The sequence below is a fragment of the Exophiala bonariae genome, assembly GCF_035927105.1.
Source record: "Exophiala bonariae strain CCFEE 5792 chromosome Unknown scaffold_10, whole genome shotgun sequence".
Lineage (NCBI taxonomy): Eukaryota > Fungi > Ascomycota > Eurotiomycetes > Chaetothyriales > Herpotrichiellaceae > Exophiala > Exophiala bonariae.
Genome location: NW_027042485.1, coordinates 178,951 through 204,111, shown reverse-complemented (window position 1 = coordinate 204,111; position 25,161 = coordinate 178,951). Strand labels below are relative to the sequence as shown.

Below are 25,161 nucleotides of genomic sequence, written 5' to 3'. Positions count from 1 at the left end.
CCAGGCAAACATACATGTAGATGAAAAGCCTAGAAAGAGAATATTCTCAAGCTTTTAAGCTCGGAAAGATGCAAACGAGCAAGGTGGTGTGAGATAGACTCGACATGTTATGCTAAGAGCTCTCCACTGTTCGGTTATACAAACCCCACTGTCCATGGCTTCATGATAGAAGGGCCCTATATCGAGCCTCGGACTGATGATATTCACATGTAGGACTTACAAAGCTTAGATATGTACGAGGATTCGTGCTTGATCAGTAATTGGGTCGCACAATTGACCAGCATCGTATTCCATTAGGTATTCAGCCTTGAACACCACTTGGAAGGCAAAAGAGAGAAGGAGTATTAATCCAGACTCGATCTATAGCGGATATGAAGACAATACGAATACGTCTGATGGGATGAAGCGAGGCTAGCTGTGAGCGTGTGACACGAAGAAGGAGGATTAGGAGGGTAGGAGAGCGAGAATGAAAATGGGTAGCAGGGAATAGCTTGTTCCCATTTCCGGGCATCGGTGGGTTCGGTTGGAAATCCACCGGCCTACGCGCCTGTTGGAAGTCGAAGTCGTTCGTGCTCGTACCTGTCCAGGCTTTGAGTACGAGTATCTGGGGTAGAAAAGGGCCCTTGCTGGACTGGACTGTCCTCAGGATGACCGCCACGATCCAACTGACAATTTGAACGACAAAGACCTCAAAGGAGCAACAACATACCTCGTACATATTTCTTCATTTCGCTCTCAAGGCCCTGGTCTAGTCGAGTCCGGGTCCCTATCCGAAGCGCCCTCGCCCCTCGCCCCCCCTTGAAATCACTTTGTTTTTTTCTCTACCCACAAATCCCACACGGCGGTGACTGATCGAGACAAAACGCGTGCTGCTTTGCGTGGAGCCGCACCACAACAGCAAACAGATTTGGTACGACTGGCGGAGATATTACTCCCAATCTAGTCAGAATGATTCCGCGCACGATGGCAATGGCGAGGTCATCAACGATCCATATTAATATTTCTTCTTCAACCTCCCACAAAGCCTGGTTACAACAAGCACGACTGATTTCCACCACCGTGAAAAACACCACGCGTGTCCCTCCCGACACCACCTACAAGTCCGAGTCCAGCGCTTCTCCCATTTCTCGCACTTCCCGCCCGCATCGGCCACTCTACCGAATTTCCACGGCCACTCACAATCCACCTGCCATCACCTTCGCCAATCGTCATCGTCATCCCTGTTTATTATATTTCCAGTACCCCTCCCCCACAGTCGCAATCCTGGCTCCCAATCGCCCTTATTCAACTGCTTCGACTCGTCTGAGTTTGATCTCTAGACATCTCGACTCCTATCACCAGTCCTCCTACCCTCCTATAAACACTCCATATACCACCGAAAGGTCCTCTCTACCCTTCTCCGACGACGACCTTCCCTACAATCCTCCTGTGCCTCATCCAAAAGTCCCTCTCCCACCGTCAAAGATCCAGAAGCGCAGTCTTTCCACCTCGACTTCTCCCAACATGTCTACACAAGCAGAACATGCCTCGCTCCTGATCCCAGGCCCCATCGAGATCAGTGATGAGGTCACCCAGGCAATGTCCCACTATGCACAATCCCATGTCGGCCCGCCGTTTGTCAACACTTTTGGTGAAACCCTAACTCAGCTCAGAGATCTCTTCCAGACAAAGAACCCAAACTCTCAACCGTTTGTTCTGGCTGGAAGTGGTACGCTGGGCTGGGATCTCGTCGCGGCCAACCTGATCGAACCTGGTGAGGATGTTCTCGTTCTACATACCGGCTACTTCGCCGATTCTTTCGCCGATGCGATAGCTACCTATGGCGGAAAGCCTACCCAGCTGAAAGCACCTATTGGTGATCGTCCTCAGCTACCAGAGATTGAGGCCGCTCTGAAAGAGAAGAAATACAAGGCTGTTACTGTCACACACGTTGACACCTCGACCGGTGTGCTTTCGCAGATCAAGCCACTGGCAGAGCTCATTCAAAAAGTGTCCCCTGATACACTACTTGTTGTTGATGGTGTCTGCTCCATCGGTGGTGAAGAGCTTGCATTTGATGAGTGGTCTGTTGACGTTGCCCTGACCGCCTCACAAAAGGCCATCGGCTGCCCACCTGGCTTGTCAATAACCATGGTGTCGGAGAAGGCTCTCAATGTCTTCAAAGCCCGAAAATCTCCCCCAGGATCATACTATGCAAGCTTTAAGAACTGGCTACCCATCATGCAGAACTACGAGGCAAAGAAGCCCAGCTATTTCGCCACTCCTCCTACACAGTTGGTCCAAGCCCTGAACACTTCTCTGAAACAGATTCTGGCGACTCCGATCGCGGAACGCTTTGCAAAGCACCGTGAGATCAGTCAGTATGTGAAGGCAGAAGTCACCAAACTCGGCTTGAAACAATTGGCCACTGATCCATCAAACGCCGCCAACACCATGACGGCAATTTATTTACCCGAGGGCTTGACTCCTCCCGAGATTCTCCCCAAGCTCATGTCGAGAGGAGTCATCTTTGCCGGTGGATTACATAAGGAGATTGCCGCTCGATACATTCGCTTTGGTCACATGGGCATTAGTATTACAGATCAGTCGAGAGGAGAAGTCGACAAGGCCTTGAAAGCTCTCAAGGAAGGTCTCGCGGAGGTACAAGAAGCCAAAAAGCAGTAGACGCTGCTCTCTTGAAGCTTGCAACAATCCCAAGTCAACAAGAAGGAGAGGGTGATGACTTGTCGAAAAATCCAGGAGCATATCAGTACAGAAAAGTCGATTTGAGGTGCACATAATGTGCATACTGCAGATATAGGACTAGGCTAGTGAAATGGGATTAGACGAACATACTGTCCACGACGGGTACAAATGAATGAATGTGTATTTTACCAAAAGTATAAGGGATGACTTGGACATTTCCCTCCGACAATCTCAGCAAATGGTTCGCTCGAGAAGACGTATTCATGGGGATATATGTAAGACTCAAGCTGTGAATGCTTCTCATCGAGTGATGGAGGATCTTCTCGTGTTCTAGAAGTCAAACCGCTCAATCGCGGAACGAGGATGGACTTTCGTGAGCCAGCAGAGTCTGGGCGCCTATTCGTGTGAAATTCATGTAGGTAGCTAGGATAATATAGACTCGTAGATAATGAGATCCCTCACTGCTCTTGGTCAGGGCTGCTGCGAGCACATACCAGTCGCGTGTGCTTTGGCTGGGAAGACGCGACTGCCTTGACGCGTTGTTACCATTGCTGTCTACCTGGGTAAGATAACGCACGAGTTTATTTCTCTAGAACAATTTCACAATCATGTTGAATTAAATCCAAGATGGATTCACAAATCTCCTACCTACTATAGTAACAATCATGGTCAAGCTGACACAGCACTTGAGGCTCGCTTGGCTCTCACCACCCCCGTTCGTTCGGGGCTGTAGTGATGCCGAACGACCGTGAACGAGTGTTGGGCTGACTCACCACTTAATACAATCCGAGAGTACAATATGTTTTCAACGCACTTCCAACGTTGTACATGTCCTCGGTATTCTCCGATGCATTTGTTTGATGGTGGACTTGGATGCAAAGAATCGATGCACGGCAAACCTGAGAGCCTCGTCCAAAATTGCTCGGGCCCCGAAACGCCTAGAACAAGGCTGAACGTCGCCTTGGGACCTGCCTGGGAGGGCTAATTATAGCGCTAAAGCAGCCTAGTTCCCTCACGAGCCACCCGAGCCACCACCACTGGGCCGCCTTAATCACAACTTCGTGTAAAGGCACCAAGGCACACCCCACATGGCCACAGCTGACTTTCCAAGGTTCTCGTCTCACAGAAGAAGGCTGGTGGCCGGCCATCCTTGGCGTAGGTTTCAGCTCAGGAGAAAGCTTACACCCGCTAACGCCAGACTGTCTTTCATCTTCGTCTCTTCGTTCTTGCTCTCGAAAGTCGTGGTATACATCGAAACATTCATCCATATCTTCTAGCGACGATGGACTGAGAAAGAGAAATCGAACATTCACGCCACTCATACACCATGGTAGAAACCGAATTCATCAGCACAATCGCCGGCATTGCTAGTGCCGGCACTAAGTTGGCCGTGACACTTTACACCTTCTCCGAGACCATCTCCACCGATCACAGGTACATCAAAAGCGTCGCTCAGGATGTCTCTCTTGTTTCATCTTTACTTACAGCGCTCGACGAAGATCTAAAGCAAGACGACCAAGCAAACCCGTACTCGAATTCGACTCTGTCCACCGCCAAGGAAACCGTGAAGGAGTGTGAGGATGTCTTTAACGAAATTCGGGTGGTGCTCGAAGACGCGGCAGAGCTTGCCTTGCAACGATCTACGAAAGAGAAGTTGACTTTGTCACCTCTTGAGAAATCGAAATGGGCCTTCTCTCAACCCAAGATGGTAGTTTTGATGGCGAACCTTCAGAAGTTGAAGAGCACTCTCGTGCTAGTACAGAATGCTTTGGGCTATGCTGGAAATCTCGATGCAGAGTAAGTCAATCCATGCTGGACCAATGGATTCTTTCTAACCAAATCAAAAAGACGTCAAAATGAGGAGACGCATATCGCCGAACGTCAAAAGTCTCTACTCGAAATATTTGTTCGCGCCAACCAGGAAGCAACAAAGAAGTATGAAGCTGTACTCCAGGCTGCCGAACAGTCAGAGGGTGGCATCCAAGCGTTGACGACCGGAAGCACGACCGCTGCCGCAAATCTGTCATCTCTCATCAAAGGCCCGGCTCTGAATGGTCCAGTGTCAGATCACACTAGCGAAGCAGAATCGACAGTCCAAGAATGTCTTGATCGCATCGAGAATGCACTGGGGAGAATCGCCCAATCGACTCCAACGGCTATATCCGACTCGAGTACAGTGGCGGTGATGATCGAGCTTGAGAAAGAGGTCAGCCGCACTCATCCATCTCAGCAACAACGCGGCAAACCCAGAATCACCCTATCAGTTGTCCAGAAGCAGGGACCCAAAGCCAAACTCCAGGAAGCAGCAGCAATTGCTCGGCGCAACAGTGTCGGTAGGTCTGCACAGGGTCTGGGCAGGAGTGGCAGTAAAAGGAATCAGTCGATAAGTTCAACATGGTACTCAACGGCTTGGAACTCGCTCCCCACCTTCTCCGAGACTGTGAATTTCCTACAAGAGTAAGTCAAACTCCAAATTTGACGCTTTTCGTGATCAAGACACTAACAAGATCTAACCATAGGGCCCGCAACGACACAAGCTCTTTCTTCGGCGTCGAAGCCGTCACCGAAGACGTCCAGTCGGTCTACGAGCCGTACAAACGCGACATATACGACCACGACGACGGCAACTACGAACTACCACGGTTCAACCGACCCGTGAACGCCACGTCACCGGAGTCACCCACGGTCGACTACTTCGGGCAGGCATCGGCATCTCGACCCGCATCAGATCTCGTCCCCGAACCGTACGCGCCGCCCAGAGCACGCCTCGCCTCCCGGTCACGCAGTCCACCCTACGAAGGGAAAGGCAAGCAACGCGCCGACGGCCACCGATTAGAAGCCGAGGTCAAAGCGACCGAGGACCAAAGTCTGCTCGCGGGGGACGCCGACGACACGAAGGCCACATCCGACACCACCGACCGGAAATGGAACAAGGACGAGGACCAGCGGCTGAAGACTATTCTCGACTCGAGCATTAGTGCTGCCATCACCGAGGGTGAGAAGGGAGGCGAAGCGACCGCTGATCCCAAGGGGAAGGGAAAAGCGTCCGGGAGCGAGTCGTCCGATAAGGAGTGGACGGCCGTTTGAGCAATTGGCCTGTCTAGTCGTGTTTTGAGCTCTCTCACCTTTTTGCGTTCTTTTGAGACTTCCTTGTGTTTTTATTGCGGCCAAAATTTTGGGGCGTCATTTGTTTCGAGCAGCTGAGAAGGGAAAGTCAACGGTGAACGACGTGTGCTTCAGACACGGTCGTTTGTTTGGCCCAAAACCCAGACTTTGCAGGGGGTTCCTACATACTTGTCGTATATATATACTACCTTCAATCGATGCGGATCTTCATGCTTGCCATCGCTCACTCAGACGAGATGGAGATTGTCCTAGAAAGTGGTCATAGCTAAGTCTAATTATAGGGCACAGGCAAGTCGGTAGGTTCATTTGAGAAACAAGCTTAGCTGGCAAGAACGTGGATCTCGCCCAAGTGTTGGGCATTTCTTCCTTACCAGGCCTATGAAGTGTTAACGGACGCGGCGATTTCACGAACGCCGCATCTTTCCCTCCATCAACTCACAAATATAGATACATACGCATCTCAAACACCGATACTCAGCCCAAACCCCATAATTCCAACATGAATCCACTGCCATCCATCGCCAATCAATCCCTCATCCCACACCACACCACATCCCATTTCATCCCATCAAACAAGCCGCGCCCAACGCAGCACGAAACCCCGGGTCCGCCGTCTGGAACAAGTGTCGCGAAGCGGGGATGACAGCGTCGACGATCTCACTGAGCCACTCCATCATCGTCCCGTTCGTGATCTGTCCTGCGAAAACGAGCGCGTCGACTTGTCGTGGAGCGTCGGAATGTAGATGGTGGTGCTCTGCGACCAGCGCCATGAGCGCCGCGTGGATGTGTGTTGCGTCGGGCCAGGAGGTCTGGAGGAGGGTGGGTGTCTGCTCGCGGTGAGGTGAGGTGAGGTTGTTAGTTGGTTGGCTGGCTGGTGGATTTATATTGGCTCGTTGGACGTGTATCATCTGGGTAGGTAGGCACCTAGGTAAAGGGGCCTGGGAGAGCGGAGGGCCGCGAAGGGGAACGGGGAATTCAGGGGCGATAGATATACTTACTTCTTTCAAAGGCATCCAAGTCTGGCTCAGAAGATATGCTTCTCTGGCGACTACGATCCCAGCCATGATTCGAAGGCTGCGTATTTGATAATCCAGCACGACGACATATCTCGGATCGCGGTGCTTATGAGTCTCTTCTCTTCCACAAGCACCAACGACGTTGGAGATTTCCTCCGGCATATATCCTCCACCATGGCTGGTGGCAAGAACTTGGAATGGCGAGTATATCTCCCTGCGTTGTGACAGCGGCCCGGAGGCCAGGTCGACGGCATCCAGCAACGATGCCTCCAACCTCGTGTCGAGAGCCTCTGGGGCGGAGACGGATTGGATCGTCGCTTTGAGTCCGTGCACATCGCGGATATGGTCGAGTATCTTCGTCACTTCAGCCTTCAGGATATCCCGCGCCAGATGAGGGATTTGGATCTCGGGTGGTGCGAGAATTGCTTGGTTGAGCATTCCAACGCTCATGTCCTTGCTCATCGAACTATGGATATTCCGTGAGTGTTGTCGATCTGGATGAGCCGAGTACCAGAGCAAATGGGGTTTCCACCTCGGGGTGTTGAGACACACACATACCTGCTGTACCCTGGCTGTTCCGGCAAAGCACTGCTCATGAGTGCATGGTAGGTGTCAGACGTATTGACTCGTCCCAGGGGGACAGGTACGCCGTGTCTACTGAGACATGCTGCAGTGCTGGAAGGCGAAGTCAGTGATTGTTGAATCTTACCGGGGTGACACCGATATGTCAAAGGCATAAGGCACGTACATCTCTACAAGTCCAAGGTTGATACCTACAGGTACAGTGCCATGTCTGGAGAGGCATTCCGGACGCGGTATTTTTGCTGTGTGAATGAAAGGGAGGGCTCTAGATACAGTGAGGAGTGGAAAGGAGAAAGTGATGATTTGATGGAACAGCATTCTCGGGATAATGGACGGCGCTACGCCCAAGGATTACGATGTGATATACGGATGTTGAGGCTTTGAACCAAGATTTATGGAAGGAAGCTAGGTGAGATCGAGGGTTGATATCATGAAGAGCGTAGCGTGCCATATTATTTGGTGGACACAAGGCTTCAGTCAGATTGTAGTGGTTTTCGAGATCTCCCGATTCACGGTGTCACCATAGATTCACTTCACATCTTCTCAACGGGCAAATTCAGTCTGAAGCATCATGATGAACATTCACATTTCCTCATAGAATATGCTTCTGACTTTCCTCTCAAATGGGAGTTCGGTTGGTCTGAGGTAGCAATGCACCCACGAGGTCAGAAATCCGCGGCATGGTCGTGGTTCAGTGACCATTAAGCATCACAGAAGTTAGCGCCCCAGGATCTGTCCTCCGGGGGCGTTGCTCATCTCAATTCTTCTGGGCTTCTGAAACTTCTTCGGCATGAGTAGTCGTGACTTCCTTGATCTTTTGCTCTTCGCCTCTCATCATAACGTCATTCGCGGCGTCTTGTCGAAGTGCGCATTCATATTTTGGGAATTGTCGGACGGAGACTCTGTTAATGAACATCTCGTCTAGTTCTTCAAGAGATCTGCCTTTCATTTCGGGCATGAAGAAGTAGAAGAAAATCACGCAGGCGAAGTTTGCGCCGAACCATACGTAACCATATTTGGCACCCTGCGAATTTGATCTCAGTCAGTGCAACGATCTTTGGTGCGATCAGAAGGGAGATACGAACCAATCCTAGTTCTGCGGGATTGATGAAGTAAGGAGAGCAGAAGCTCACAAGCCATGCAAGTAGATAGCCAATTGCGGTGGCACTGCCAACGGTCCAAGCTCTCAATCTGGTGCTCACAACTTCAGTGGCGACTGGATAGCTCGCCGCTCCAACGCAGCCGTTGTAGAAGAACTTGAATAAGGCGATAAACGCGGTCAGGATGTTCGCTCGCATGGCAAGATTGTTGCTAGCACTCGCGGCAATTGCAGGAGCTAGTTGGCATATTCCACAGGCCGTAGCACCAATGATGAGAATTGCACGACGACCAACCAGGTGTCTTATGGCGTACATTCCAACGTTGACACCGATAAACCCAACGCATGAAGTCATGATCGTATACTCGAACGGTTTCGTCACGCCACCTTGTTGCAGGAAGTATGTTTGGTAAGCAATCAAAAACCAGATTCCGGAAGCACTTTGACATCCAATCATGCCATAGCAGAGAAGTGTTCGGCGAAGGTCGGTGCCTGAGGAGCATAATCAGTAAAGAACGCCTCACACGCTTGGAAGCTGGAGACTCAGTACCTCTAAACATATCAATCCAGCCCACACTCTTTGCGTTTCTTTTCTCTTCTTCCATTCCTCGGACCATCTCTGCCCATTCAAATTCCAATTCGTCCTTGGTAAGTGCAGAACCACGCAAATGAATGAGAGCTCGTTTTGCTTCGGCCTCTTTACCTTTATGGAGGAGGAACCGAGGACTCTCTGGAACGAAGAACAGTCCAATTGAGAGGAATGTTGGCACGATATAAAGGCACCCAAGAGGAATCTGATATGATGATTTATCAAGTCGTGTCTTTGTGAAGTTGTTGACTGTCGAGCCTAGGATTGATCCGATATTGACCCAATATGCAAAGAGTGCTACAAGAACACCTCGAAGATGGGCGGGAGACGCCTCGGAAGTATAAACGTTCGAGAAAGTGACAAGAAAGCCATTGGCAATGCCGAGAAGAAGTCTACCAAAGTACACTGCACCCCAATTGGTTGTTGCAATGAGAATTGCTGCGGCGACTCCGTTCAATATGCAAGCGAGCCAGATAGCATACTTTCGTCCGAAGTATGAGGCGAAGAAACCTGCAAGTAAAGAGGAAATAAAAGATCCGAGAGTCAATAAGGAGCTGATCAGTTGCTGAAAAGTAGGCTACACAGAGACACATAGTCAGCTCATAATGCTTTGATTTGTAGTTCTTTCAATTCGCGTACATCAATTCCATAACCAATAGGACTTTTTGGGTTTGGGTATCCGAAGACTTTGAGGAAACCGGGCATGGCTATAGCGTGGTCAGCTAACTGTTGAACAAGTAAAAGCACGAATGCTATGGTAGGAGTCTGTGTACCTTGCATACCACCAACAGCAGCAGTATCAAATCCATATTGCATGTTAGCAATGGAAACAATGCAACAGATCATAAGACATTTCCGATTCGCCCATAAGCTGGATTCTTTGACGTCCAACATTTCAAAGATCTTGGTGCCAAAGGCGAGCAAAGGCTAAGTAGTAGTCAGCGATATCAAGATTATTGCAAGGGTTGTCGAGAAAATGGAGAGCATCATCGGTGTGGGAGCCCATAGGCTTTATGCTCGATGCGATTCCACCGGCAGGCCTGGAGCTCTACCGAGGACTTGGACAAGCGAGGTCATATCTCAGAATAGTCCCACATCAGTATGGGGCCCCGGCATATGCTGGAGGATATATTTTCTGACTCGGTCGCTTCGTAGACAACACCACATTTTCCGCTGAGGGGCCCGCCCTTGGCGACCTCCCTAAACCCTGTGCGGATAATGGAAGGAGTCAATGGAGCTATACCAAGACTTTTCTCCAACTTTTGTTGGAGGCCAGCCAATCTTAGCAGCAGAACTGGACTCGAGACGAAATATATATGTCCAAGTTCGTGGGGAAACCATACGGACGGGCGACACGGTATGAGTCAACCATGCAATCAGAGGCCCTCGAACATGTAAGCCGGTGAGTCAACGAAATGATCACGGGAATCCTGCTGGAAATATTCCTGATGATAGCATATCGGTATCAAGAGACAGTAAGATGTCCTCACCAAGGAGTCCACAGCCTTCACTTCTCACACAGAGTGTCGCACCTAGGGAAGTCCACAGCGTAGGTCTAATGAGCGAAGCAACTTACATACACCTCAAGAAGCGACTTCTCCTCGAAAAGCAACTCCTCTGAGTACTTAGCCCTCAGCCTGCTGACCTGCGTTCATAAAAGAAAGATGTGAGGTTGATAGTCAAAGACTGCCAAAGGCTACGAGCGGCAATGAGGTTCAGCTGTTTGCCCGGCTGTCCGAGCATTCTCGGATGTTGCATGGATTTGCACACGTGGAGCAGGGTTCGGATCAAAAAGCTGCTGCAGACCAGGCATGGAGTCACGAGCGGCTAATCGTTTGACAGGACTGTATATTGACAGCACCATAATGCTGGGTGCTTATGTACCGTTTCAGTTGAAAGAAAACCCCAGGCTGTGCGATATTTTGGGGAAGGAGGGGGGTAGTTGGCAGTCATTTAGGGATGGCTTACTTAAACATGTGGGCGTTTCTGGGAGACGGGTTCCGGAAGAAGTTGACTTTCTCCACCCCCTCTTTTCTCCTTGGAACGTACTAACCTTGGGTTCCCAATGCTCGTGTCGTTCTATAGAGGAACTCAATCAAGCTTTTCAAATAGAGGAGGCGGATCTTGGGGGTCGCCCCGATGTTCTTCCATTATGCTAGCATAGATTGTCATTCGTCTTGTCAGTGCTAAGTGGTGGTGATTTTTCAACCGGCCTAAGGGGAGCATGGACGCAAGAGTCATTGCCTGTGGCGATTGGCTTTATCGTCAATTTGAGCTTCAGAGCATGAAAGGCGGTATAGGTAGACAAACAGCCGGTGCGTAATTCACAGGATATAACTCCATGGGACGGACAATGGAGGCGATGGTGGGCCAGGCGCTTGTCACCTTCATCGATGAGGTTTAGTCGCGTTGTGCTTCAGTCTATTGTCGCGTGAGTTAATATGGCTTGGGTTACAGAGCACATCTTTCACCGGTGAACCTGACCTGGCACTTTCGTTCCAGAGCAGCCTGACCAGGGAAATGACGGAGGTCAAGAAACGACAAGATAAAGCCAAGATTCAATTGTCGCCTTGGCTATTCTGGGTTGTCGCCTTGGCTAACCTGAGCGAGTCCAGTCCAGGTCGGACCCTGGCGTCTTGAGGCCACAAACAATATGAATCGGCGGTAGGCACAGCCACCCTTGGCTACCCAAGTAGAGATATTCCCTCGATCTCCTGGTCATCAGCCAAGATACGATGGCCCTGAGGTTTCTCACAGCCTTGCAAGTTACTCTGGAGTCATTGCTGTCTTTTTGCTCGCGCATTCCCTGATCAAAGGGCATTGCGATCGCTCCAATGTCAGCTATTTTAAAAGATACAGATAGGTCTATAAAGCAAACTCATGTCTCCCTTTCTTTACCAACTCGCTCTTCAGTTGGACTCTTCCACTCCTTTCCACATCTCGTTTTTGTTCCTTTGTGTCCTCCAAGCCTTCCCGGATCCACCACCACTGGTTCACACGCTTGTTCTTCTCGCCTTTTCTGCCAGAGCCCCCAAGCATATATCCTTTCCCAAGGCAACCCCCTCCTTCCCCGCCTTTCCCCGACAAAGCCTTGGCTTGTGGGCGATCGTCAGCCTTGTGGCACCCTGAAGCCCTCGATACGCCAGCCAACAAGCGGCGTATAATGGCGCCGGAAGCAGACGATGCAGCTTTTCTCACTCAGCTTTTTGATGGTGGGTAGATAATCTCACGCCCCGGGACTCCCCAAGCACCTAACACTGTATCTAGGTACCTCTGGAGCTTTCGGTCCGGACGATAACCGAACTGTGATCCAGTTCCTATGGAGACTTCTTAATGCTGGTCCTAACTGCACCGCCAATTATGTCAAAGGAGTAGCAACAGGAGGATGCCGCATGTGGAGGGGCGTGAAGGGTACGATTCCTACAATCCCAATCATAGGTCGGTCACTCACAAACTTTCCAGGGTTTTTTGGCACTGGTTTCGACTCGAAAATTGTTGAGGGACTCCGTATGCAAACCCCCTTGATAGCCATTCATACATACTGACCATCCTGTGCTTTCCAGGTGACATCTACGCCAAGTGGCACCCTAAGATGAAGATTGTTCTTGTGGGCTATAGTCGAGGTGAGCTCGTCAAACCCCATTAGACACAAATCGTCAAGTGTCCTGACAAATGCTTCCAGGGGGCGTCGAGGCTTGCGTCGTCAGCAACATCCTTTCTATCATTGGAGTTCCCGAAGTCCAGCACCTTCCTGGCTCTCACAAAGACTTTGCTCAAGTCGTCTATGAAACCTTCATGGCCGGCAAGCTCGATGCACAAAAGGAGAGCTTGGAGGATTTGTACCGATGTTCGTCACATTCCAAATGTGTTGGTCTTATTACTGACCCATGCCTAGGCCAGCCTGTTACAGTCGAAGCTCTACTTGCATTCGACAACGTTGGAACCATCGGAATTCCACGGACAGGGATCCTCAAGCCACTGAAGTTCTTCAAGGCCCAAAAAGACCCGGGATTCGACGGTCAACTCCGTGGACAGAGTGAGTGAATGGGTTGCCGAGCCACCCTGACCCTGACTTTGGATGTTAAAGCTAATACAATGTCTGATTTAGTCCGCAACGCCGCACATGCAGTGGCCTTCCATGAGCTTCGCAAACCATACAGCCCAATTCTCCTCTATAAATCTCCGAGGAGTACCTGCAATCTCAAGAATGTCATCTTCCCCGGCACGCACAGTCATGCAGGCAAGCAAAGCGTAACTAGCGATCCGATCGAGGACCTGTATCTGGCGTGGGCAATTTCTTACCTCCGAGATCTCGGTGTTCCTATGAGGGAAACCATGCTGCGCGACCGGTTTCCCGCCTACCGCCGCAGCGTGGCGACTTGGTCAGAAATCGAGGATGAAATGGGTCAGGGCCGCGACGACTCCTATGCACAAGGCGATATCAGTCCGAGACACTCGATGGTCATGAAGATCGGAGCTGTTCTGCTTGGCAGGTCCACCCGCACTCCTAAAAAGTGGCTGAAGCCTTACCTCGAGGCGAACGTGCAGTTCCATGCCGCTTTTCAAGCTCGCGAAGGCCGCGCCAGGGCCGCCGATCCCGCTCTCGGCGGTCTCTACTACAAGCAAGGTCTCGCCGGTGGCAGCTACACCGACCGGGCCACTTTCCCGGCAATTATGGGTGGCCAATCTCAATCTCGCTCTCCAAGTGATTCCAACACTTCAATCACCACCTTTCGGGAGGCTGGGTTGACTCCATTTGAGGAGAAGCTTCATGGGACGCGTGGCCTGAGCCATTATGCATCTTCCTGTGGTTAAGAAACAACTGTGTCAATGAGACGGAGATCATGATTTACGACACAGCTTTCGCGTTAACGGGAGTTGGAGTCTTACGAGTAGGGTAATAACGGACGGGATCGCGCGGACAAACAGAGGGCACCAGATGCAGCATTGCCTTTTTTTGCATCTAGTGTACTATGTACGGTTGATATAAATCTCTTCAGTGATGGCGGCATTGCTCATTCCGCCCACTACTCCTTGCAGTTGTGCAGCGCAGTGTGGCGTTGTGAGATTCGAACGATAAATAAGACTGTACTAGATTATCCCGAGCATTTTTAGGCGGTTAATATAAGTCTCCCTAAGTATATGTCCGGTCCTTACCTATCACGTGTTAAACTTATATAAAGTCTCGGTTGGAAACCAGTGACTCTCTACAAGACTAAGTCACATAATATCCTACATCGATAGTTAGTGCGAGTTCCGTACGACCCATTGGAGGAGATTACTCTATATCTACTCCTAGTGCGATGACTAGACACTCCTTTCTCTTTCTTCTCTTCAGCTTTAACATCCTCGTTGCTAGGCTATATGGTAGTTTAATAAACTCTTGTCGAAACCCTCACACTGGTTCCTGCATCGGGTTTGCAAAGTCGCGCCTTTGCCTCTTGAATGGAGCCTGAGTAGCTTACCCGGTAGGACACCAGAGGAAGGTTTGATCAAGACCTGAAATCCATGATGAATTGTAGCCACCATGACTGCATGACGATATCGCCTGCGAACCGCTTGAGGCCGACTGGACCACCAGATCCTGTTGTTCAAAAGAACTGGTGGGAGGTAGAGGAAATGGAAATCTTACTCAGTCAAGCTGGACGCCTCTGTCGCTCAAACTCCTTACGGGGCATTCTTTAGGTTCGATTATTGCTGCTTAGGTGTAGGACTTGATGCTCATCGTCGTTCCTCTTGATTTGTGCACTCCTTATGCCGAAAGTCTATGATACTCAGTTGAGCTTCGAATCCGTTGATCAGCCCTTGGCTTGAATTATTCCTGGTAGAAAGTTCTGATTAAGCTGCCAAGCCAGGTTTCTGACCGTAAACAATATAACTGAACGATTACCGTTAGTTACCAGTATGCATCAAGGCTGAAGATTAACACTCACATTGGCCAATAAGCGTGGATTCTGGGATTTTTAATGTCAAGACGCGACTGAGCCAGCAACAACTCCACTTCCTCGACACTCATGCCCAGAACTTTGGTACATAGGCGCGCGGAGAACCCATGGATACCATCGAGGGTGTTGAACATGTTCCATTGGCCGATCATTTTGAGGTCCTTATCCTTCGGCCAGTGATTCTGTGGCCATTTGTACCTGGTCTCTACAACATTCACAAACCCTGCATGTGACATGAACTCGGCATACTGAGCTGCCCAACCTCCATCCCTACCCAGGAGTTGAAGTGCTTTCATAAGTGACTCATTTAGTCTCTCAAAAGCTGTACCAGCCATAGTCCCATCATCAGCTCTGACGGGGAAAGCGAAATCTTGTAGTTCAATCCACCCTCCTGGCTTGAGAGCTTCAAAAGACTGTCGAAGAAGAGCTTTAGGATCGCCCAAGGACCCTGCAAGCATTCGCCCATGAACCACGTCAAACTTTTGGGTAAACGACCATGGCTGATCGAAATCATCAACCTCAAAACTGCAGTTTGGAGGGACATAAGACGGTTGAATTGGACTGAGGTCAGTTCCGAGGACAGCAGAATGAGGGAATTCATCGGCAAAGTCGATCGCCCAAATACCCGTGCCAGTACCAATGTCAAGAACGTTTATTGAGTTGGGATTGACTGGGGCGGCGAGAAGTTTGCGATTCACCGTCTGGAGAAAGATTTCATGTTGCATATCAAGTCGTTCCTGCTCACGTTCATCATCGGGCATGAAGTAGAGCCCGTCCTTGTATTTATGGTAGCCTCGACCATTCTCAGACACACTTTGGAATAAGGTCGACCTCAAACTCTCCGTGTCTGACTCGGAGAATCCATCACCGAGGGCTGAATCGACATCACTGAACTGTTCTGGTTCGATGTCTTCTCCATGAGTATTGAAAGTCATTAGAAAATGTAGCCGTACTTGGGAATAGTGTGTACGGTGTGAAGAAATGTACAGGTTAGAGAAAGGATTCAATGTAGGCAAGATGGGATGAGAAGGATGTGAACGCAGAACACACTATTTTCAAACACTATTTTCAAGGCTCTGGAGTCGGGAGCGAGTTTCTCAAGGTTGGTTTTCCTTATCGAGTACTTTTGACATACGAAGTAGCTACTGACTTTTGGTTTGAAGACATCATTGGGTGAAGCAGAGACCAACTGACTCGTAACCTTTACTTTTGATGGCACATGGACGATCCGGTGAGGCTATGCGCGGGGAATCATGACCCGGTCCTCCCGCTCTTAACAGTGCCCCACTTCAATTGAATGAGACCCCCTCTACGTCTACCTACCCGCAACGACACAATTCATATTACTTCATATTCATATTACTCTCACCTGACTGTTCCAAGGAATCTCGACGTGAGACTAGAGATACTAGGCACTAGAGTCGCTGTGAAATATTCGTCTTAACCAACTCTGGCACTTTCACAGAAGTTGCATTCAGAGCTCCCCGTACCACCTTCATCACCCACAACATCCTTGCTACATGAAGCAGCAGCTAACGACGCTAGATCCGCCCTCACAAGATCTCTGGCCACTCATTTCTCTCAAGCTTCGTTGACCATGCCTCGGGTATAGAATTAGTCAATTACGCAAATGCATCAGACCATTTCCCATGTGCTGGCAACTTGACAAGGTTTGGTATCGAAAGTTCCCTGATAGTGCCCACGTCCCATCGTCCTGTCAAAACTTCTCAAACATTCGTCGCGAGATTGTTGGTATTCTGCCTGTGATCAGGCATCTCGAAATAATTTGCCTCGATATCCATAAGCCATGTCCATCTTCTGGTCTGGGCTCGTCACCGCCACTGCCATCTGGCTCGCATACCTGGTTGCACTTGTCATCTACCGCCTATATTTCCACCCTCTGGCTAAGTTTCCAGGACCAAAATATGCGGCAGTAAGTAGGTGGCATGAGTACTTCTACGACGTTCATTTGCAAGGGAAGTTTATTTTCTACATTGAGGGTCTACACAAAAAGTATGGTATGTCTACTATTTTCCTTGCTGGTGCTGCAGATTACAGTGCGCCTAAACTATTCTCGTACACTCTGCAGGACCAATTGTGCGCATAACCCCCGATGAGGTTCACATTCTGGACTCTGATTTCTGGGAAACCATCTTCACCAAAGCTGGAAGAGTTGACAAATATGACTGGTTATCTGGTCGGTTCGGTAACGAGAATTCCGTCTTAAGCACTGGTCCAGATGATCTCCATCGAACTCGACGAAACGCTCTGAACCCGTTTTTCTCCAGGAAGAAGATTATTGAACTCCAAGGCGTTATTCGCCAAAAGTTGAAGCTACTCCTCAGTAAGGTCCAGGAGTATCAAGACTCTGGTGCCCCGTTCGCAATCAATCGTGGATACATGGCATTTGCCGAAGATGTCATTATGCAGTACTGTTTTGCTCATGATTACAATAGTCTTGATGCTCCTAATTGGAACCCCATTCTTCATGACCCATTTCGAGCAGTCAGCATAAGCGGTAATATGTCTCTACAGTTTCCGTTGTTGCCGAAGATCTTGAATACCCTACCACAATCTTGGCTGGTTAAACTCGAACCATCATATGCTCTTGTTTTCCAAATGCAGCGGGTGAGTTTCTTCACAATACATATCCTCTCTCCATACTCATTCAGGGACAGGACTTTGCAAAGCAAATTGTGGACTTGAAAAGTGGCAAGATTGATACATTAGCCGAAAAAGCCAGCCAAGGGACAGTCTTTTCGGAACTACTTCATGGAGACCTGCCTCCAAGCCAAAAATCCGACCTTCGACTACAAGATGAAGCTCAATTGATCATTGGAGCGGGTCTCGCCACCACAGGCTGGACATTGAGCGTCGCCACGTTCTACCTTCTGAGCAATCCAAGTGTGCTTGCCCGCTTACAAAACGAGCTCAAGGAAGCAATCCCGACGGCGGATAAGTCAGACCCAACGGCAAACCTCGAATGGACAGAACTCGAAAAGCTTCCATATCTTACAGCCTGTATCAAAGAGGCTATTAGACTCTCTTATTCGACCACCTCAAGAAATGCCCGCTTATTTTCCAAACCAATCCAGTACGGCAGTTGGGTAATCCCGCCAAGAACGCCTATTTCTATGACGATTCCGTTTCTTAACCATGATGAAGATATCTTCCCCAACTCCACCTCATTTGTTCCTGAAAGGTGGCTCGATTCACCCAGAACGAAGAATGGCTCTCCCTTGGATCGTTATTTTGTAGGTTTCGGCAAGGGAACAAGGTCCTGTTTGGGAATCAAGTAAGTCTAGCTCCCTGAATACTTCGTCATATTTTTTATCCTGACCGCTATGAAGCCTAGCATATGCAGAATTGTACTTGACATTGGCTGCCACCTTTCGCTACTTTGACTTTGAGTTATATGAGACGGATAAAACCGATGTAAAGCTAGCTCATGACTTCTTCCTACCCTTCCCCAAGTTGGAATCGAATGGAATTCGTGTCATTGCCAAAGCTTAGAGATGATGGCAAAGATTTCATGAGTAATATCGGCTTACTTGAATATCGCGGTATATGATAGCTAAACAGCCGTCGATCAATTCAGAGCGTTCCAACTGGAGAAGAACGTCAACTCCACGCTTACGGAGTAGTTTCTCCCAAGTGCACTTCGTTTTGCATTTCCAACCGTCGTATCGACAAATCATGCATGTTTTCCATCCTCCCAGTGCTACGGGCCGGTCCGTCTGTGCTTCATGCAGGGAGAATTCCCGAGGCTGCTAGCCATTAAAAACACCAAGATCTTCGAATCGGAACTTCAATCGCTGCTCTCAAAGTCCTGCCTAGCAAGCAGAATGGGGTTTTGCCGGCTGTGGCTTTAGTGAGTCAGAATTGGATGCGCATGACCGTGAATTGTCAGGGTCTCAGCAGTTTCCTCTATCTCACATCCCGCAAACCCTTTCGCCATTTGCACCTCTCCTGTTAGAGGCCAGCCCCTCAGTCCCAGAGTGATTTATATTCATCATCACCAAGAACTACCCTTTCGGACGCGAAATCCTTCTTCTAACTAGCCATGTCTACACTTCCTACTCTTATCTGCCTGCACGGTGGCTTCCACGGACCAGGATATTGGGGTCCCCTTGTATCTCTGCTAGCTGACAAGGGGTTCCGATCTATCACACCGCACTTGTTGTTCGGTGGTACCGATAAGCCGATTCAATCTCTAGAACCAGTGATCGAACAGGTGGCAAAGCTTGTGGCCGAGGAAACCAGCAAAGGCAAAGATGTTGTGATGATCAATCATTCCTTCGGGTCGTTCGCTGGCTGCAGTGCGATCAAAGGCTTCACCAGCAAGGATCCATCCAAGCTTAGCGACCAGAACTCCGGCAAGGCTCTGGGCATCATCACCATTTCTGGATTCTTCCCGGAGCACGAAGTCTCGCTGGCCGCCATGGCCGCCGCATCTCGAACCGCTCGAGGTGCACCTGATCCTGCTACAGCTCCTCAGCTTCCATTCAAACCCACAGAGGAAGGATTGCTTGAATACGACGGCGACCCTGTCCATTCATTTTACAACGACCTGCCGCTCCAGGAAGCCCAAAAGTGGGCCGCAGAGCTTGAGAACATGTCCCAATTCGTGTTCGCTACCGGCGGAGGTGTGTATGCCGGCTGGATGGATGTACCTGTTTGGTACCTGCTGTGCGAGGCGGATAATATGATGGAACTGCCACAGCAACAATCATACGTCAAGAAAGCACGCGATAGCGGTGGGGATGTCACCACGCGAGAGATTGATGCCGGTCATAGCCCCATGTTGAGCCGGCCAGTTGAGGTCGCCAAATTTGTGCAGGAGGCCGTGGCGTCTTTCAGTCGTTGAGGAAAGTCGAGGATGCAGAGGGTGCAGCAGCAAGCCTCTCGTCCAAGGAAATGATGTGAAACGTTGTCTGATAGCCTTGATGTCCCGCGTACTCCCTTTATCCTTTGATCGGCCGCTGCAAGATTCCCTGGTCTGGTTGAGAGATAATTTCACATCGAGAGCTTATGCAGCATTTAGGTGACAATCGTACTATGGAACATACGATAGTCGTACAAAATGCAAAACCTGAGACCCGCGTGGTAGCTTTCTAGATATACCAAATGTTTTGGTACCCATGCTGGTGACCTTGGACAGGCCTGGAATAGCCTTTCCGATCCATCATTTAGGTTGGTATTCAGCCGACGGCAAAATCGATGTTGCTCCACTGGCAATAAGGTCGGCTTGCAACTACACACACCATCTAATTAGCAAGTCCGATCTCGAGACTTTCTCTACTTATTTCTGATCTTTTCAAGCCCCGATATTTATCCTCGAGGACTTTTTCATCATATAGTAGTCCCCCATATTTGTCGCTTCACACAGGCCAATACCCCGAAAAGGCCACAATGGCATCGGTCAAGGCAATCTCGCGATCCACGCCGGTCTCGGAACGCGCATCAATTGCACCGGCGGAAGTCTATGGTCCAGAAGGTGCGGATATCAAGCTGAGGATAGCTACTGGGGGCGCTGGCCAAACAGGCCTTTTGAGGAAACTTGCGGAAGAATTCATTTCATGGTATGCCAAAAGTCAACGGGGTCTCCGACCTGAGTATCAAGAGAGGTCCCAGCTCACGACTTGGGACTTTTGTTGTCCAGGTATACTCGAAGTACAGCAAGTTCACCGTTTCGAATTGCGTGGATAGCGACGGATACGTCATTGAGTTTCAACGCTTTGGCCACGGGTGCCGCAGATTTGAGTATCACGTATCACGCATATGCTGAGAAAATTGCGCTGCGGCAGGGCATAGCTGATCGGTGCGTCTACGCGTGGCGGGATCATTTTATGCTCGTCGGTAAGAACGCTTGGTTCGGACACACTCTGGCCGTGAAGAACGATTGAGGGTAATGCAGGGCTGATGAGAAACCATTACAGGGCCGGACTCCAATCCTGCAAATCTACCTTTGGATCGGAAGTTGAGTATCTTTGATTTGTTTGCTCTGATTTTTGAAGCGGCCGTGGAGACTGCGACGTCGCCGAATCCCGTCAGGTTTCTCTCGAGATACGATAAATCTGCAAACAATATTCGAGAATCACATATCTGGACCACCATTGGGCAAACGCCGTGGGCTCATCCATATTCTTCGTTCTATCATCGATACGTCGATTTTCCATTTGGAGCCCTACGAGCAGCAAGCCGCTTGGGTGAGTACACTCTAGTTGATAGAGGTACCTGGTACGCGATTGAGGAAAGTGTCAGACAGGGGATGATTGTTTTCGTGAGTTCCAGGATCATCAACTGGAAAAATGTCGTTCGCTAAGACAGGGCCTGCAGAAGGAGAGCATCGATGCAGCTGAGGATGACCCTTTGATCAACCCGGCTCATGCACTTGTGGGAACGCTGGCAGAGAATCGAGAGCTTGCCGATGCATTTGTGCAGTGGCTGCAATCTGACGAGGGCGGCCAGAGCATTATTGGCAGCTTTGCAGTCCATGGGACAGTTCTGCACTCGCGTGCCATTAAGGGCCATGAACCATTCTCTCGAGTTCAGATCCATACGAAGTTGTAATTATCGCTGAAGCAAAAGCGGGCTGGATGGTCAGACAAAAGTACCTAGATATTCCGGTTGCTTACCTAGAACTCCTTCCATCAGCTTGGGAGTGGTTCATGCATATGAGACAGGGGGTGACAAATATCTTCCAGCCCTATGCGTGTGTCAGCCGGGAAGCGGTCAGGTTATTCATATTGATCTAGACGCATTGAGTTGCAGATTTCTCATGCGATCAGAAGCCGGTGGGTGATACGGTGTGGAGAATGCCAACCGTGAATTGGCATTTGTTGCATCGCCGGAATCAGCTGAAGTCGTGAGGTCAACCCTGGCTCGTAGTACCCAGAAACAGTCCAACATGTAGTTGTGGAGCTCTTGGATGTTGGACGCAAAATTCCACGTGTTTATTTCTCGTGCCTAGTTCTCGTAGCAGTTAGGGCGGTGGTGGCAATGTCTTTGACACGCGTATCATGCAGGGCTGTGGTTCGAGCCGCTCAGCTTATGAGGTGAGCCAAACACACAAGAAATTGCAATGACTTATATAGGCGAGTTATTCGAAAGAGAATGGCTAGTACGAGTACCCAAGGCGCCGAGGCAGGTGATTTCAGGTTTCAGTCACTAGTACCTCGTACGTATTGCAACTGTAGATATGCTTGATAGGCGGTGTGAGGGGGCTGTATTCCAGATGAGCCTTATCAGTAGTACAAGAATGGGAGGGTTGATGCCCCGTGCGTTTGAAAGCCGAAGAACATGCCAGGTCGGGGTAAGTACAAGCGTACGAGATGGTTGGCATCTGAGCTGGAGGGACATGGATGCAGGGTAGGTAGGTAACAGTAACAACAAGGGGAGGGCGAATACACGTCACCAAAACAGCGGAAGTTCTGTAACTGTCCAAGTATTGCCGCCTGACCGTTGACCCTGCATTAGGGAGAAACGTACCTCTTGTACGGTACCTACCTAGGTACCTGGGTGCCTACCTGTAGCCTGTAGGTGCCTACTGCAATGGGTGGGTGGCAGCGGAAACAAGCCCCGGAGACACTATCCGACAACTGAACACGATTGGCATTTGACGCTCACAGGAGAGATGACATGAGAGAAATCCTGATAAAATATGACAATAATCAGGTCAGTAACATTGATATTATTATTACAGGTCCAGTATCCGTATGCTGCACACGGTAAGTCTGGAATCGTTGTATAAGTTACCGAGTAGTCTGTCCTCAGAAGACGCCTCAAGGCAAACTCCGGGGGATCCCACGCTTGTGAGCACGCTATCACGGAGTCTTCGGTACTGAAATCCAACCACTGTTTCATGCACTGCAGGGCGATAAGAAGGGTGAATCAGCCCCAATCGGTGAGTCAAGCAGCCGTGGAGGTCTACAGAATAATCATGTCTGTGAGTTGCCAGCTGAACTGACTCCAAGATGCATCCCTCAGGTATCTGCTTGGGGGGGCCATCGTGTCTAGGCACCACTCCGTGACCATGGGCAGTCACCAACCATAGGTACTAGTACCAGGAAGCGGCAATTCGAGGTTAACCAAGCCTGGCCGGATTTCTGGTGACCGATTGCGCGTGTTGTGTTGCGTCGGCTGACTGGTTTCGCGGCCCATTCTGGATTCAAGGTCATCCTCCGAGTTCCCAACAATACTCACGACAATACCTAGGTAACCAGTGATGGCGCCAGTAAATTCGGACTCGACGTTATTAGTTAGGCATCAGGTACCTAGGTAGGTATTGAGGCAGTTCGGGTGGTGATCTTGACCACGAGTCCCTCCATAGGTGGTCGAATTATGCAATGTTATGGTTCCTAGAGGGCGATTCACTAACTGATAGGCGTCCTCGTCCCCCAATGGATAATGCATGCATGGTCGTTGCCCTGCCCCCTCCGGGCTGGACTCTTGGTAGACTCACAACCACCACCGTGATCATCGATATCCGTAACCTGGGCTAGTATCAGGTAACCACCGCGAACCAAACGCCTTCTCAACCCTTCCCAAGGCGATTTCACGACTCATCTTCTCCTCCATCCCCATCATCGCAGTGACATATTCGACTTGAAGGGTAAAATCATTCATCTCGACCATCCCACCGCAATTGCACTCTTGTGTGCTACGCGCAATCCTCTCCACCACTCACCGCACCTGTAGGCACAAGCCAGGCAGGTCTGTGTTTTAGCCACATCCATACTAGTTTACCCCGAAAAGGTGCTTCCTGCATTTGTCTCTCAACCTCTCTTCATACCTACTTACCATCTCTCCATCCCACACCTTCTTCTATCCATCGCCTGCGCCAACTCTCCTCTTCTGCAGAGCCCTCTACCGTCCTTTCCATCACTTCTCTACCCTCATCCGCCATCCTTTGGTCTGCCTTTTTCCCGACTCTATCTAACCATCTCCGCTACAGCCGCCATGGCTGAGATTCGTCGCAAGCTTGTCATCGTCGGTGATGGTGCATGCGGAAAGACCTGTTTGTTGATGTGAGTCGAGTAACTTGGTCAATGGCATCCAGAATTACCGTGCTGATCATGTTTTCCAGTGTCTTCTCCAAGGGCACATTCCCTGAGGTACACCACTCCCAACCTACGCCTATCATCCTCCCCAGAACCACGCCGTTCATGCAATAAACATGATGCCACATCTCGGCTTTCAGAAGATCATGACTGACAGACTTGACAACAGGTTTACGTCCCTACTGTCTTTGAGAACTACGTTGCAGATGTTGAAGTAGATGGAAAACATGTTGAACTAGCCCTATGGGATACGGCTGGCCAGGAAGATTACGATCGTCTTCGACCTCTGTCCTATCCAGATTCCCATGTCATCCTCATCTGCTTCGCCATTGACTCCCCCGATTCCCTCGACAACGTTCAAGAGAAGGCAAGACTTGACCTTTGATTCGATGGATCATCATCTGACATGTCTCATTAGTGGATTTCTGAAGTCCTCCATTTCTGCCAAGGTCTCCCAATCATCCTCGTAGGATGCAAGAACGATCTCCGATATGACCCCAAGACCACCGAAGAGCTGGCCAAGACCTCTCAAAAACCCGTCACTGCAGAACAGGTTGGTTGTTGTCCCCACCAGATCTTTGGATAACATATCTGACATGAGCGATCTAGGGTGAGGAAGTACGCAAGAAGATTGGGGCCTACAAGTACCTCGAATGCTCGGCCAAGACTAACCAGGGAGTTCGCGAGGTCTTTGAAAGTGCCACCCGTGCTGCTTTGTTGACACGAAAGAGCGGTAAAAGCAAGAAGTGCTCAATCTTGTAAAGGATACACCATCTGCCTCTCGGGAGCATACACAACTGGACCTGGCCGCCCGCACAACAAACTATATCAGGATATCATCAACACAGGTTGCAGAGTGCAGATTCCAGTCGAGAACCCCGGTTTTCCTTGTTCTTGCTTCGACGCAGGTCTGGTTTGGTGGCTTGGTCACGGTGCTTTTCTGCACTGATACATTAGTTTTCTCTTTATCGAGTGAAGGATGGAGTGAGGGTTGAAGCAATACAAGATTTTGCAAAGGGACTATGAATGGGCAAACTCGAACGGGACTTCCTAGCAG

At 49.8% G+C, this 25,161-nt stretch overlaps 9 protein-coding genes across 9 annotated transcripts; 7 read left to right on the top strand and 2 right to left on the bottom strand.

Moving 5' to 3' along the window:
- Window positions 1–963: 963 nt before the first annotated feature.
- LTR84_001347 (uncharacterized protein) lies at window positions 964–2,664 on the top strand (the record flags this gene model as incomplete). The annotated part of the gene is made up of 1 exon (XM_064844971.1): window positions 964–2,664. One exon carries the CDS (start codon window positions 964–966, stop codon window positions 2,662–2,664), a length of 1,701 nt encoding a protein of 566 aa, XP_064707229.1.
- Window positions 2,665–4,012: 1,348 nt separating this feature from the next.
- On the top strand, window positions 4,013–5,772 carry LTR84_001346 (uncharacterized protein; the record flags this gene model as incomplete). The annotated part of the gene is made up of 3 exons (XM_064844970.1): window positions 4,013–4,482; window positions 4,534–5,142; window positions 5,205–5,772. 3 exons carry the CDS (start codon window positions 4,013–4,015, stop codon window positions 5,770–5,772), a joined length of 1,647 nt encoding a protein of 548 aa, XP_064707228.1.
- A 2,394-nt stretch (window positions 5,773–8,166) lies between these two features.
- Window positions 8,167–9,802, bottom strand: LTR84_001344 (uncharacterized protein; the record flags this gene model as incomplete). Its single annotated transcript, XM_064844969.1, has 4 exons — window positions 8,167–8,433; window positions 8,495–9,000; window positions 9,059–9,674; window positions 9,737–9,802. 4 exons carry the CDS (start codon window positions 9,800–9,802, stop codon window positions 8,167–8,169), a joined length of 1,455 nt encoding a protein of 484 aa, XP_064707227.1.
- A 2,458-nt stretch (window positions 9,803–12,260) lies between these two features.
- On the top strand, window positions 12,261–13,912 carry LTR84_001343 (uncharacterized protein; the record flags this gene model as incomplete). The annotated part of the gene is made up of 7 exons (XM_064844968.1): window positions 12,261–12,309; window positions 12,365–12,508; window positions 12,560–12,604; window positions 12,661–12,720; window positions 12,780–12,944; window positions 12,993–13,133; window positions 13,185–13,912. The coding sequence occupies 7 exons, from the start codon at window positions 12,261–12,263 to the stop codon at window positions 13,910–13,912; spliced, it is 1,332 nt and encodes a 443-aa protein (XP_064707226.1).
- Window positions 13,913–14,935: 1,023 nt separating this feature from the next.
- On the bottom strand, window positions 14,936–15,977 carry LTR84_001342 (uncharacterized protein; the record flags this gene model as incomplete). Its single annotated transcript, XM_064844967.1, has 2 exons — window positions 14,936–14,975; window positions 15,031–15,977. The coding sequence occupies 2 exons, from the start codon at window positions 15,975–15,977 to the stop codon at window positions 14,936–14,938; spliced, it is 987 nt and encodes a 328-aa protein (XP_064707225.1).
- Window positions 15,978–16,849: 872 nt separating this feature from the next.
- Window positions 16,850–18,555, top strand: LTR84_001341 (uncharacterized protein; the record flags this gene model as incomplete). The annotated part of the gene is made up of 4 exons (XM_064844966.1): window positions 16,850–17,060; window positions 17,132–17,670; window positions 17,721–18,337; window positions 18,393–18,555. 4 exons carry the CDS (start codon window positions 16,850–16,852, stop codon window positions 18,553–18,555), a joined length of 1,530 nt encoding a protein of 509 aa, XP_064707224.1.
- Window positions 18,556–19,105: 550 nt separating this feature from the next.
- On the top strand, window positions 19,106–19,909 carry LTR84_001340 (uncharacterized protein; the record flags this gene model as incomplete). The annotated part of the gene is made up of 1 exon (XM_064844965.1): window positions 19,106–19,909. The coding sequence occupies one exon, from the start codon at window positions 19,106–19,108 to the stop codon at window positions 19,907–19,909; it is 804 nt and encodes a 267-aa protein (XP_064707223.1).
- A 545-nt stretch (window positions 19,910–20,454) lies between these two features.
- Window positions 20,455–21,615, top strand: LTR84_001339 (uncharacterized protein; the record flags this gene model as incomplete). Its single annotated transcript, XM_064844964.1, has 4 exons — window positions 20,455–20,624; window positions 20,705–20,901; window positions 20,982–21,325; window positions 21,382–21,615. The coding sequence occupies 4 exons, from the start codon at window positions 20,455–20,457 to the stop codon at window positions 21,613–21,615; spliced, it is 945 nt and encodes a 314-aa protein (XP_064707222.1).
- Window positions 21,616–24,003: 2,388 nt separating this feature from the next.
- Window positions 24,004–24,866, top strand: LTR84_001338 (uncharacterized protein; the record flags this gene model as incomplete). Its single annotated transcript, XM_064844963.1, has 5 exons — window positions 24,004–24,071; window positions 24,131–24,158; window positions 24,274–24,459; window positions 24,523–24,657; window positions 24,714–24,866. The coding sequence occupies 5 exons, from the start codon at window positions 24,004–24,006 to the stop codon at window positions 24,864–24,866; spliced, it is 570 nt and encodes a 189-aa protein (XP_064707221.1).
- Between the last annotated feature and the right edge of the window lie 295 nt (window positions 24,867–25,161).